This window comes from Mytilus edulis, chromosome 8 (genome assembly GCF_963676685.1).
Source record: "Mytilus edulis chromosome 8, xbMytEdul2.2, whole genome shotgun sequence".
Taxonomy (NCBI): domain Eukaryota; kingdom Metazoa; phylum Mollusca; class Bivalvia; order Mytilida; family Mytilidae; genus Mytilus; species Mytilus edulis.
Window position 1 is genome coordinate 65,547,691 of NC_092351.1, and position 11,982 is coordinate 65,559,672.

General features: G+C 33.4%; 1 protein-coding gene across 2 annotated transcripts; it reads right to left on the bottom strand.

The window, feature by feature from the left end:
* Positions 1-238: 238 nt before the first annotated feature.
* Positions 239-11,565, bottom strand: LOC139486091 (glutamate receptor U1-like). Of its 2 annotated transcripts, XR_011655475.1 has the most exons (8): positions 11,412-11,565; positions 10,973-11,005; positions 9,377-9,568; positions 7,661-7,902; positions 5,032-5,123; positions 2,527-3,293; positions 1,054-1,340; positions 239-491 (listed from the first exon to the last, which is right to left on the bottom strand). XR_011655475.1 is itself a non-coding variant. In XM_071270793.1 (7 exons), exons 1-7 carry the CDS (start codon positions 11,475-11,477, stop codon positions 1,275-1,277), a joined length of 1,458 nt encoding a protein of 485 aa, XP_071126894.1. In that variant the 5' UTR covers positions 11,478-11,565; the 3' UTR covers positions 1,005-1,274. The 2 variants fall into 2 exon arrangements, 1 of the variants encoding a protein (XP_071126894.1); XM_071270793.1 differs by lacking the exon at positions 239-491 and having other exon boundaries at positions 1,005-1,340.
* Between the last annotated feature and the right edge of the window lie 417 nt (positions 11,566-11,982).

Here is an 11,982-nt window from a genome sequence, read left to right on the forward strand (position 1 = left end):
ATAACCTTACAGATTTATGAGGCCCCTCATGGGGGGTCCTAGTAATCACATAATCACCATTTTTTTGCCAATATAATCACATAATCATTAAATATTTGCTTATCTTTAGTAATCAAATAATCATAAACTAAAAATACAGTCCTAGGTAATCAAATAATCATGAAATATTTGGCTTAATAATCAAATAATCATTAAAAAAACGGCCAAGTAATCACATAATCAAAAACCCCATGAGGGCCCTCATTTATGTATTTTTTTACTAAAGGAAATGAAAACAACACCTTATGAATTGCATACGTCAGAAGCGCTTTACTGTATTTACCTTCACTAGGAGCGCTCAATATCGAACATCTAAAAAATTATATAGATAACATATTCTTAAACGTTCGTTTAATCTTTTAGACATAATAAACCTAATCGGGAGCAATTCTTAACCATTATGGATAATTCACAGCATTAATCTGTTATCAAATCTAACATACTACATTGTACTATTAAGGTGGCTCGGGACTATTCGACTGCGCAGAATTTCACGCATGAACTACATAAGTATTTGACGTAAATTCGATGTATTTTTTTTTACATATTTTGATTGATTAGAAATGTTAAACCATTGTAGTTATGTGACTAATAGAATATTTTCGTTATTATCCGTATTTGTTAAAGGGTCAAAATGACATTTCACCCATTTTCACCATTTTCCCGCCTAAATTTGGGTTTTAAGGCAAAATATTTTTTTTTCCTTATCCGTGACCTATGTTTTTTATTTGCTCATTCTTTGAAGCTATAGTTCAGCTTTTTATATTACAGTTTTGGACCAAGTGTCATAGAACGTTTTTTTGATATTCCGATAAAAATATGTCAACACCTCTATTTTCCCTATCATTTCATTGAAAAATGGTCCCTTTTACATACCTGTTTAAAAGTAAAATTTTGAGCTTAAATGGTCCGTGACCCCCTATTTTTTTCGATTAATTTGATTCACTTTCTGTAAGAATAAAATAACATAAAATACGGCACTTCTGATAGAAAGTTCGAATAGGCCCGAGCCACCTTAAGCATTTGAATAAGCTATATATATTGTGTATTCGCATACGTTTCAGCGTAAATATTATGAACCACGTCAAGCGGGAATCTTTACAAGTTGATGCCTATTGCACACACGATTAGGGATATATAACTTCATGGAACATGTCTGATATAAAGCTCTGTTGGCACACTTGTTTCTAAAAACAAAGAGCATAAGTCACTCGGGAAAACATGCATGTACAATATCACTGCATATCATTTGTTATGCTCTCGAAAGGTTGATCATCTCTTGTGCTGCCCCTCATCTTTTTCTGAAAATACAAAAGAAATGGTACATTATATATATAATAATCAGATAACACAATATCAACTGTATATGAATTAGGACATGAAAACGTGTTCCAAAGTCTGAGGTAGTTAATGTTTTTTTTAACATGCTGGACGGAGTAGTCCAAAAGATAAAGTTAGGCAGAAATTAACAATGTTAATATTCAGACAGACAGCAACCAAATTAATATATAATAATTCTAAATTCGAGTTTTTAATGTAGTGTTTGTCTCTACTCTACATGGTGCATATGAAGGGGGTATCTATAATATATAAAAAACAAGAATATGTCCCCAGTACACGGATGCCCCACTTGCACTATCATTTTCTATGTTCAGTGGACCGTGAAATTGGGGGTCAGAACTCTAATTTGACATTAAAATTAGAAAGATCATATAATAAGGAACATATATACTAAGTTTCAAGTTAATTGGACTTCAACTTCATCAAAAACTACCTCGACCAAAAACTTTAACCTGAAGCGGGACGAACGAACGAACGAACGGACGGACGGACGGACGAACGAACGAACGGAGCCACAGACCAAAAAACATAATGCCCCTCTACTATCGTAGGTGGGGCATAAAAAAAAGCAACTGTACATACATCTTCAGTTAGACCATACAATGACCAAGCAGCAGTTTCTTATATTACGGGCTAGCTGGACACCAAGAGACCAACCACGGCAATAACTGATCATAATAGTTTAACTTCCACCAACTGTCTTTGTTCACAATATTTCAGCATATGGCTAATGACGTCATTTACTTGCATCTAGGGCGTTATTTAGTAATACTAATTGTATTGTACATGTACATATTGTGAAACTACTTAAACAAAAAAGTCTTCGATCTAAAAATTGAAAAATGACTACTAGTATTCCAGATTTTGTCTGATGTTAAACAAAGTGCATTGCCTTTACGCGAAGAGATTCTTAAAATGAACTGTCAAGTTACAAAACAAAAGACGGCAAAATAGAATATTGGATGAGAATTTGTTTTAAAAAATGATTTTTTTTCTGAGGATTAACGTAGACCAGTTTTCGACAAGTTGATGATATATATTGATTTAACATCTCGATGACAGCTGGCTAGGATTTGTCCGTGGATTTTGTTATATTTTCCCAATTCAATTAATTTACAACTATCTAAATAATCCTAGTATACTGACCTCAAACCTCTTTTCAAAACAGATGTCGAAAATCAGAAGCCCAATGCTAATCAAGATACCAAGTAAAAGCAATATAAATAGACTCCCGATTTTATCGATAGATATCCCATCAGTCCTAAAAAATAGTCCTGACTGGAACTTTTTGTCCTCAAATGAAGTGACGTACTTTATGTAATCGTCATCAAAATCGGTGTCACATTGATTTTTGTACCATTTACTAATAAGTTCTTCAAGAACGCCATTTTCCTTCAGCGAGATCAAAGCAACATCTAAATCATGACATGCATATTCATTTGAATCCAGTCTACACGCAAAGGAGTAAGATCGACGAAGTTTTGAATGATGTACGAGTACCAGGTCACAAGGAGGTTTTCCAGACTCTGTACGTGCAGAAAGTTCCTCCGTTATAAAAACATAATCACCCTTACTATCACGAACCCGTTTCACTCCCTCAGCTGTATTCTTCGGCATCTGATCTTTAGATTTCTTTAATTGTTTTCCAATCGCTTCGTCTGTTTGGTCTTTCGCATTTACTGTGAAATATTGATATGTCAGACTATTAGCAATGACTCCATATTCGACTTCTGATTGGATGGGCAAATCTTCAAACGAATGAATTGGTGTTTCTAGGAGTTCGTCGTCTCCACTACGGAAGACGACAGCAAGGGAAGTAATGTATGAGGCAAAGATCAGGATAACAAATATACACCAAAAACATGTCAACATCTTTGCAGAACGAGATGTACAGGTTGATGGACTAAAACTGCCTGTAAAGAAATAAATATATTGATCATTCAAAATAAGAAAATAAGTCAGATCGTGGAATATCTTTACTTATATACAACAAAAATATACCAATACATATTGTATGCAAAGTCTTTTCGTTAAACGGTCAGAATAGCTAGGTCAGCATTGGTCCAAAGTCTGAAATGTAATCGTTATTTTTTTCTACGTTTTCTAAAGAAAAGATCAGCATTGTTCCAAATTCTTAATTGTAATCGTTAATCTTTTCTACGTTTTCTACAGAATAGGTCAGCATTGGTCCAAAGTCTTAAATGTTATCGTTCATCTTTTCTACCTCGTATCTGCAGAGGATTATTATGCAACATAATGTTACTTTGATAATATTCTTAATTCATGGTCATTCGTTTTCATGACAGCGTTTTACCAAACTCCTATTTTGGGTGATCGAATAAGAAAATAAATGATTTCGATTACGCTACGAAATTCCTGTGTATGAATCTCAACTAATCAATACATTACAATTTGCAAATTTAATTTCCGACATTTGCTAGAGTAAATTTATTTTTCACATTGTACACAAGTCAGTCACTTTATATCAATTTTAAAAGGGCAGGATTAGAAATGACTTCCAACATCAGTAGAATGAGTTTTAGAAAGAAAAAAAAACTAAATTTGAGTGGTATTTGAAATAAAATGGTGTGAATTGTACCAAAGGAGTAGGTCCGGTAAGGACCGATTTTGGCCTCAAATTTCAAGTTTATCTTACGAAAGATTTTGACCACTTTTTAAACACTTAAGTGTCTATTTCATTTGAATCAATTAATTTATGTGAAAGATTTTAACTGATATAGTCATTAAAAACAACCCGATTCAAGCTCAAATATGAAAAATCTACCAAATATGCCGAAAAATGTCACTTTTCAGATGATTTTTGTAAAAAATGAAAGTGGCCGCATCCGTGTTCATCCGCAACCTTTATATATGTTATGTATTATCGTAAAATACAACTTACATTTCAATATTAAGGATGAACACGAATGCGGCCACTTTCGTTTCACACGAAAACTGTCTAAAATTTAACTAAAAGATTTCAGTAATTTAGCATGACTTAATGGTGCTAGTACCCGATATATGTGCATTGTATTGTCAAAAACAGCCCATATTTATGTAGCAGAAGCATTCTACTGTCCAATAATTAACCAAAAGTTTACATTTTAACAATTTTGTAAAACTGCTATATTTTGGGGCCAAAAAGGGGTCTTACTGAACCTACTCCTTTCCAAATATGAGATCCCCGAAGAACTGCATACAGCAATTATTTGTCCTTTTACCATCTGCGTGTTTTTTTTTATTATGTCCTGATCAATCTAACAGTCAATTACTCCAAAGATTAGTTTTATGGAGTAAAATGTCCATGTGCAATATCCAAAAGTAAGGAACTTCTTGCAGAGTGGTATTTGTGTACAATGTCTTAAAAAAAATTATGTGTTGTTGACTGATAAATAGTAGTTTTTTTATACTTAGTATTCACCATGTTTATTGAAAATGGCAGTGATTACGCTTCCGAAGCACGCAGAATTTACGGTGGCGTCGTGTTGTTCATAACGACAATTGCTGAATTATTGTCTAATAGACCATTTTTTAAGGACAGAACATACTTTACAAGTATAATACCATTGAAATTCCTGAATTGGTTCACCTCTTTTTCCACTGTTTTTTTTCTATGAAAAAACTATTATTCATATTACAATAAATATTAACCTTGAAAACAAAATCTGTAGAACATGACGGGAAATCCACGAGTAATGTTCTTCCTAATGTTGTCAGCACCATCATCTTCCATTGGATCAAACCTAAACGAAATAATAATGAATAATTTAATAAAGGAACAGCGTTTGAACGATTCTCGCTGATAAATGTTCTGCTAGAAATGAAAGTCCCATAATGCTTTCAATGCAATTTCCCGTTTCGTTTTTATTCCCTAAGGACATAGTTACTCGGCACTGATTACAGAACGTATCCAAATAGTTACTAATATAAACTTCTTTTTGTAAATTTGCTTGAAATATGACGAGAATGAGGCTTGACGGTGATTTCAATTCTATTTTCCAAGAATTAACAAGTTCAAAGACATAACTCTTGATCAACAATGATGTTGTAACCTCGTCCGAGACAATGCAGATGTAAACCTTTGATGTAAATCTCCTCAAATCATACTAGAAAACAAGAATGTGTCCAAAGTACACGGATGCCCAACTCGCACTATCATTTTCCATGTTCAATGGACCGTGAAAATGGGTAAAAAATATAATTAGGCATTAAAATTTAAAAGATCATATCATAGGGAACATTTGTAATAAGTTTCAAGTTGATTGGACTTCAACTTCATCAAAAACTTCCTTGACCAAAAACTTTAACCGGAAACTTGCACTTTCATTTTCTATGTTCAGTGGACCGTGAAATAGGGGTCAAAAGTTTAATTTGTCTTTAAAATTAGAAAGATCATATCATAAGGAACATATGTACTAAGTTTCAAGTTGATTGGACTTCAGCTTCATCAAAAACTTTAAACTGAAGCGGGACAGACGGACGAACGAACGAACGGACGGACAGACGAACGAACGGACGCACAGACCAGAAAACATAATGCCCCTCTACTATCGTAGGTGGGGCATAATGAAGACTTGAAAGTGCTCTAATACAATGCAAATCTCAATATAATTTAGGACAAAAAAAACTTTTAAAGGTTTAAGTTTATCAGCACTGAGTCTGATTGTTTTTTACTCTTCCAATATGACAGAACACCTTCCACATAAATTTCCTAAATGTCAGGCATTATTGGATGCCCGAGACTAGATACAAGGCGGAGGAACAGGCAAATGTGTGGTAATTCTTTAACTTCAGCGCAAAACAAAAGGAAATGAAAACAATATTGTCAGTGTTATTCATTTTTGTTGACATTTGACTATACCAGAGTGGGGTTAGGAAAATCTAATGCATGTGATTCTTACAATAAATTAAGTTGTACTTTTGATCAACCACAATATACTAGATCAATTAATAATTTTGTTACTTTTGAACAAGATATCGACAGAGTGGCAATAGCACTGATTTTTTTTAGCAATAAGGTGATAGAAGATTCAAACATCTCTCTATACGACAGCATCATCTAGATGGTAATATATTCATATTTGATATTTTCCAGAAAAGAATTATTTACATTCAAATCTTGAGCAATTCGAGAATATTTAGATTTTCCTTCAATACCACAATGGCATGATTTTACGTAAACATCATGATAAAAAAAAATCAGAAAATATATGCAAACCACCACCTCCCTCTCAAAACCAAATTGTCTTCCACTAAAACAAGCATCACATAAAGTCCAGTGGCAAATATTTCAAATTTTAGGATAAAGCCAAATTGAAATTAGTTAACAATGAATTAAAATAGTAAGTTCATTCTGCAAAGGAGCTTTACGGGTTTTAAGGTTGGGCAAAAGAAACAGGATAGGGTGCGTGTGATTTTTACTTGCATCAGGTCACCTACTGATACATGTACATGTATATACCATATTCAACGTGCAGATAGCATGGAACTCTTCCTGTGTAAGACCTCGAACGTAACGTTCCCATATCAACAGGACAAAATGATACACATACGTTTTTTGTATAGATCTTTAATTGTTAATCATTTTTGTCTTTTTGCATTTACATCCTCTTATAATCTTTAAAAGACATGTAAATAGGCAAACTCACTGACGGCTTTAAAATATTATTATTTTGGGAAAATAGATCATTCTAGCATGAGATTGTTTAGAAGAAATTTAAAAAAGAGGTTGCTCTGTCCTTATTATATTTATTCTTTATCCCTCCCGTTCCATCCATTTTTTTCTTCATTTCTAAACCCCAACCTGACCGGTCACCCTCATCCTGTAGTTGCATGCGTTAAAAGTTATAGGTTGACACTTCGAGGATAATTTCATATAGGTTTGTAATCTGAATTATTAAAGACTGAACTTGTGACCTCTTACTGATTAATCATCAAGCCATTCATAGCTACGTCATTGACATGACATATTTTTAACAAACGTTTACACCCGCTGCATTTGCTTGCACCTGTCCTGATGTATAGTGGTTTTCGTTCGTTGATGTGGTTCATAGTGTTTGTCGTTTCTAATTTTTATATAGATTAGACCGTTGGTTTTCCTGTTTAAATGGTTTTACACTAGTCATTTTTGGAGACCTTTATAGCTTGCTGTTCGGTGTGAGTCGAGGCTCCGTGTTGAAGGCCTTACTTTGAATTGTTTACGCTTACAAATTCTGACTTGCATGGAAAGTTTGTCTCATTGCCACTCATACCACAGCTTCTAATATTTATAAAATCTTACTGTAGAATAAGTCCGTAAAGCAAAGAAACAATGGCATATGAACAAATAACAGCAATCCATACTCCAGTTGTGAAAGGTTTGAAAAAGCTCAGTAAACCCTTCCATCTCCTCCAGGATATACCATCAGCAGTAGGTTTTTTCATAACAATAGATAGTCCAAACTCTAGTACTGGCTGCGAAAAATGTACCGCATTTGCTCGTTGGACTGTAACGGTCATTGCCGCTGCTGCTATATCAGATTGCTGAAATAAAACAAATGTTTTATAACAAGAGGCTCTCAAGAGCCTGAATCGCTCACCTGTAATTTTTTGCTTAAATCTTTCATTAATGATTATTTTTGCTTTTCAATATATATATTAATGAGTGGCTTAAAAATGCCCTTTAAATGTTCTTTGTATCTGTCATATTTTCTTCAAAAGCAAAAAAATCTCGAACAGCTCTGAAATTCGCACTGCATTGTTTATTGGAAAACTTATATCTACCGCTCCAACCCATGTTTTCAAATTTTGTGAAATTTGTGACCGTCCGTTCACTGACGTTTTCGTACATGCATGCTTTGGCTGTACGTGTACATCAAATATGCACAGCACTTGGATGGACTTAATAATAGAAAACTTTTGTCTCGACCTCTATGTTGAACTAAGTGAATGTGATGATGATTCCTTATATACAATCTGTCTAGGAAAAAACCCTTCAACCATGCTTAGTGATCCCGACTTAGAGTCATTCAAGCGACTTTGCTACATCCATGTAACAAAATCTGCATCCGAATACAATCGTCAATTGAACAATATAGTATAATGCTAGCACATGTAATATCGACAGCACGCGATATAAACTCTTTTGCTCTTGAACTGATCACTTTCATTTATATGTAAATATTGCGTATTTCTCACAACTTTATCATTTATATGTTCTGTTATTAATGTTTTAATGTATTGTTCATGATTATATAATTCATGTAATCTCTGTAAAGAGGAAATAAAGATATGAATGAATCTAAACTCATTTAGCAAAAGTTTGGCTGAATTGATTCAGCAGTTTCAAAGGAGAAGATTTTTTAAAGTAAGCAAATTAGATGAACAAATTATGAAAAATTGTCTTCTGACAAAGGACAATATCTCCTGAAGGGGTCCATTGCCAATTTGGGTCATATTAAGCTTATTCGTAGTTCTTACTTCGCTGAACACTATTGCTGTTCACAGTTTATCTTTATTTTCAATAGTATTCAAGATAATAGAAAAAAACTGCAAAATTTCTTTAAAATTACCAATTTAGTGGCAGCAACCTAACAATAGGTTGTTCGGTTCGTCTGAAAATTTCAGGGCAGATAGATCTTGACCAATTGAACATTTAACCCCAATGTTCTATTTTTAGCCATGGCGACCATGTTTGTTGATGGATCAAAACTTTGGATACAATTTATTAACTAGATACCCTAAGGAACATTCAGTTAGAGTTTAGAAGTATTAGGCGCAGTAGTTTCAAAGGAAAAGATTTTTAAATGTTAGCAAACATGATAAACAAATTGTGTAAAATTGTCTTTAAAGGGCATTATAGATTGGATTAGAGTTGGACATATGACAGCTTGATATATTCAGGGGAATTAGTTTGTTTTTTTGTGCTTTTCGGAAGAATTTGAAATTGGAATTATTATTCACGGATATTACACATTTTATTTTATTCATATCAGAGCATTAAATAATAGAATCTTACATTGTTTACGAGCTCTCCTATCATGCCGGTCCAATTTCCAGTGTTGTCTAACATTCCATATTTGCCATCTTGCACGTGTTTAATGGAAAAGGTGGCATTCATCATAGGACCTATTTTGTCCAGAAGGTCTGGTAAAAGACCAACAAACTTTCTGCTATCACCATCACCTTGAGACATTACAAGTGGCGGATGCTGTAAATAATATATAAGTTCATTTTAAGAATGATGGATCACATTTTCATGGAAAAGGTGTAAATGGTAAGTGCAGCCCCCTCCCCTATCCTCACCTCAGCATGAATTACACCAACTAAAATTGCACTCAAGTTATCTACTCGGTTTTGTGTATTGAATAAGTTAATAACATCTTTCATTTGACCTTTAAAAAATTCTGACTGATTGCAAAAAAGGTATGATCGGATCGGACTGTGCAACATTGATGCGGTTCACATTGCCTGCACAAGTGACACAAACTTGACCTTTGTCATTCTGTAACTACTTCAAATCGTTTTGTTTAATTCGAGTTTACGCTTTTATTTGCAATCTTGCAGTTTTATAAATATCAAGGTAATTTTTGTTATGAGAGATAATATGTCTGCGTGTTTATGAATCAATTATGGTGTACCTTAACTGTTCCTAATGAGGTTGATTTTTTTTTTGCACTGGCTACAATTATGATAATGGTAATTAAATTATCTTTATCTGTCTAATAATTAATAGACGGGTAATTTGAGACATGAAGGATGTGACAAATTAAATTGTTACAGTTTGACATTTATAAAACGTTCATGTATAGGGTAAAAAAAACAAATACATGGTTTACCTTCTTTTAATCGTATATTTTTTTTGCATAAAATCGTCGAACAAAAAAGCCTCGAAAAGTTACCCGCTATTTCGAACATAACAGTCTATATACACCCCTTTCATTCTTTCCTCGAACCCTAGGTCCACCATCTGTCACCGGCGCTTGAGGCATGTGCACTCCTTTTTTCCTTTTCACTTTTTGTCTGTTTTCAGGGGCGGATCCAGGAATTTATGTAAGGAGGGGGCGGTGGCGGGGGGTCGCAAACTTATTTTTTTTTAAGGTAAAATTATCGAAATATTCTTCTAGAGTGGGTGGATAATGTAGATATCTCGCTGAGGACAACCCATGCTTTGTAAATTTTATGGGGGCGCACGCACGCCCTCCACGCCCCCACCCCCTCCCCTGAATCCACCCCCGGTTTTGGTGTTGGATTTTTTTCGTTGGAAATGATAAACTGAACGGGTAGCATATAAAAAAACTAATGTGATTGTAATATCGTATGGATAAAAGCAAGAGCACATTAAATAAGCGAAAATATGCTATTTTTAACGAATATTTCCTAAAACAAATTCTACAATTTTTTTTTAGAAAGGACACAAGAGGAGTCAATGTCCTATGCGGTTGTGCCTCCTATACATTGTAAATAATATGCACTTTTATCTTGACTTTGAATACCGTTTCAGTGATTCCATAGATATCTTTGTTCATTTTTTGTTGTTGTTTGGTTACTGTCCCATTGAGGTACATCTCACATTTAATATTTATGTGTATTACAAATAGTACGTAACACTTACAATAACTGTAGTAACTCGGTATTCAGTCAAACCCTGTTAAAATAAATATATACTTTTTCAACATCAAAATATTTCTTAAAAAATTTCGATCACACAGGGAACATAAAGAAAAGGCAAGCAAAAAGCAATAATATATAATTTTCACGTTACATATATAAGAATCTTGAATTAAATAGCAGAGGCAACACAATAATAGTGAAAGAGGAGGGGTGTAAAGATATAGAAAAATAACAAAAAAAAAATAGATTATTTGAAAATAAACACGATAAAACAAATAAATGAATCACTCCAGACACAATAGCAAAATGAAAAAGACCATCAAAAGGGGCGTGAAAAATCCCAAGGTTAAACGTTTTATTTATAATAAAATAAATGTTCAATATTATCCTTGAAATGATATAAATAAAATAAATCAATGAAATTTAGAAAATATCCTTACCTCGGTCGCAGAGATGTAAAAAACAGAGACGAGTAAAAATACTGTGTATCCATACCACCTATCCATGTTTAAGCAGTCACACGTATACGGTTATTTATTGACACACACATATAATTCCCATAACCAAAACTGTGAAGTATCATATGTCGTTATTTAAATTTTTAAGCGTATCTGCACCTCTTTTATAGCAGTAATTTAAATTTAAAAATCAATACATGTACACCAACACGTGGTTTTTATCTAACCGTTTCATTTTATTTTTTTAAATGTTCAAAATTTATTTAGAAGCAATTTTTATTCTCACAAGTTGAAAGAAAGGTTATATTTCCCAACATTTGGTAATATAATTTTTTTACCGAACATTTATGCAAAGCAATATACTTTGAACGGATCAAAATGACGGTATGGCGGGCAAAAAAGGATAAAAAAGGGGAGAAAGGGGGGGGGGAGCGTGTAATATATGTTTTCTTTATTTTATGCCGTTTTTCTGTATTCTGTTTTTGTCCGTGATCTCCTTACCATGTAGTCTATAGTCTATGCTTTAAAAAATCTAATAAACCATGCAATTCAA

Excerpts from the sequence above, each read along its gene's own strand:
- LOC139486091 (XM_071270793.1), bottom strand. The coding sequence starts at position 11,477 with ATGGATAGGTGGTATGGATACACAGTATTTTTACTCGTCTCTGTTTTT. Across the intron at positions 7,903-9,376 it reads TAGGAGAGCTCGTAAACAAT|CAATCTGATATAGCAGCAGC; the intron begins GTAAGATTCTAT and ends GTTTTATTTCAG. Across the intron at positions 3,294-5,031 it reads CTACAGATTTTGTTTTCAAG|GCAGTTTTAGTCCATCAACC; the intron begins GTTAATATTTAT and ends ATTTCTTTACAG.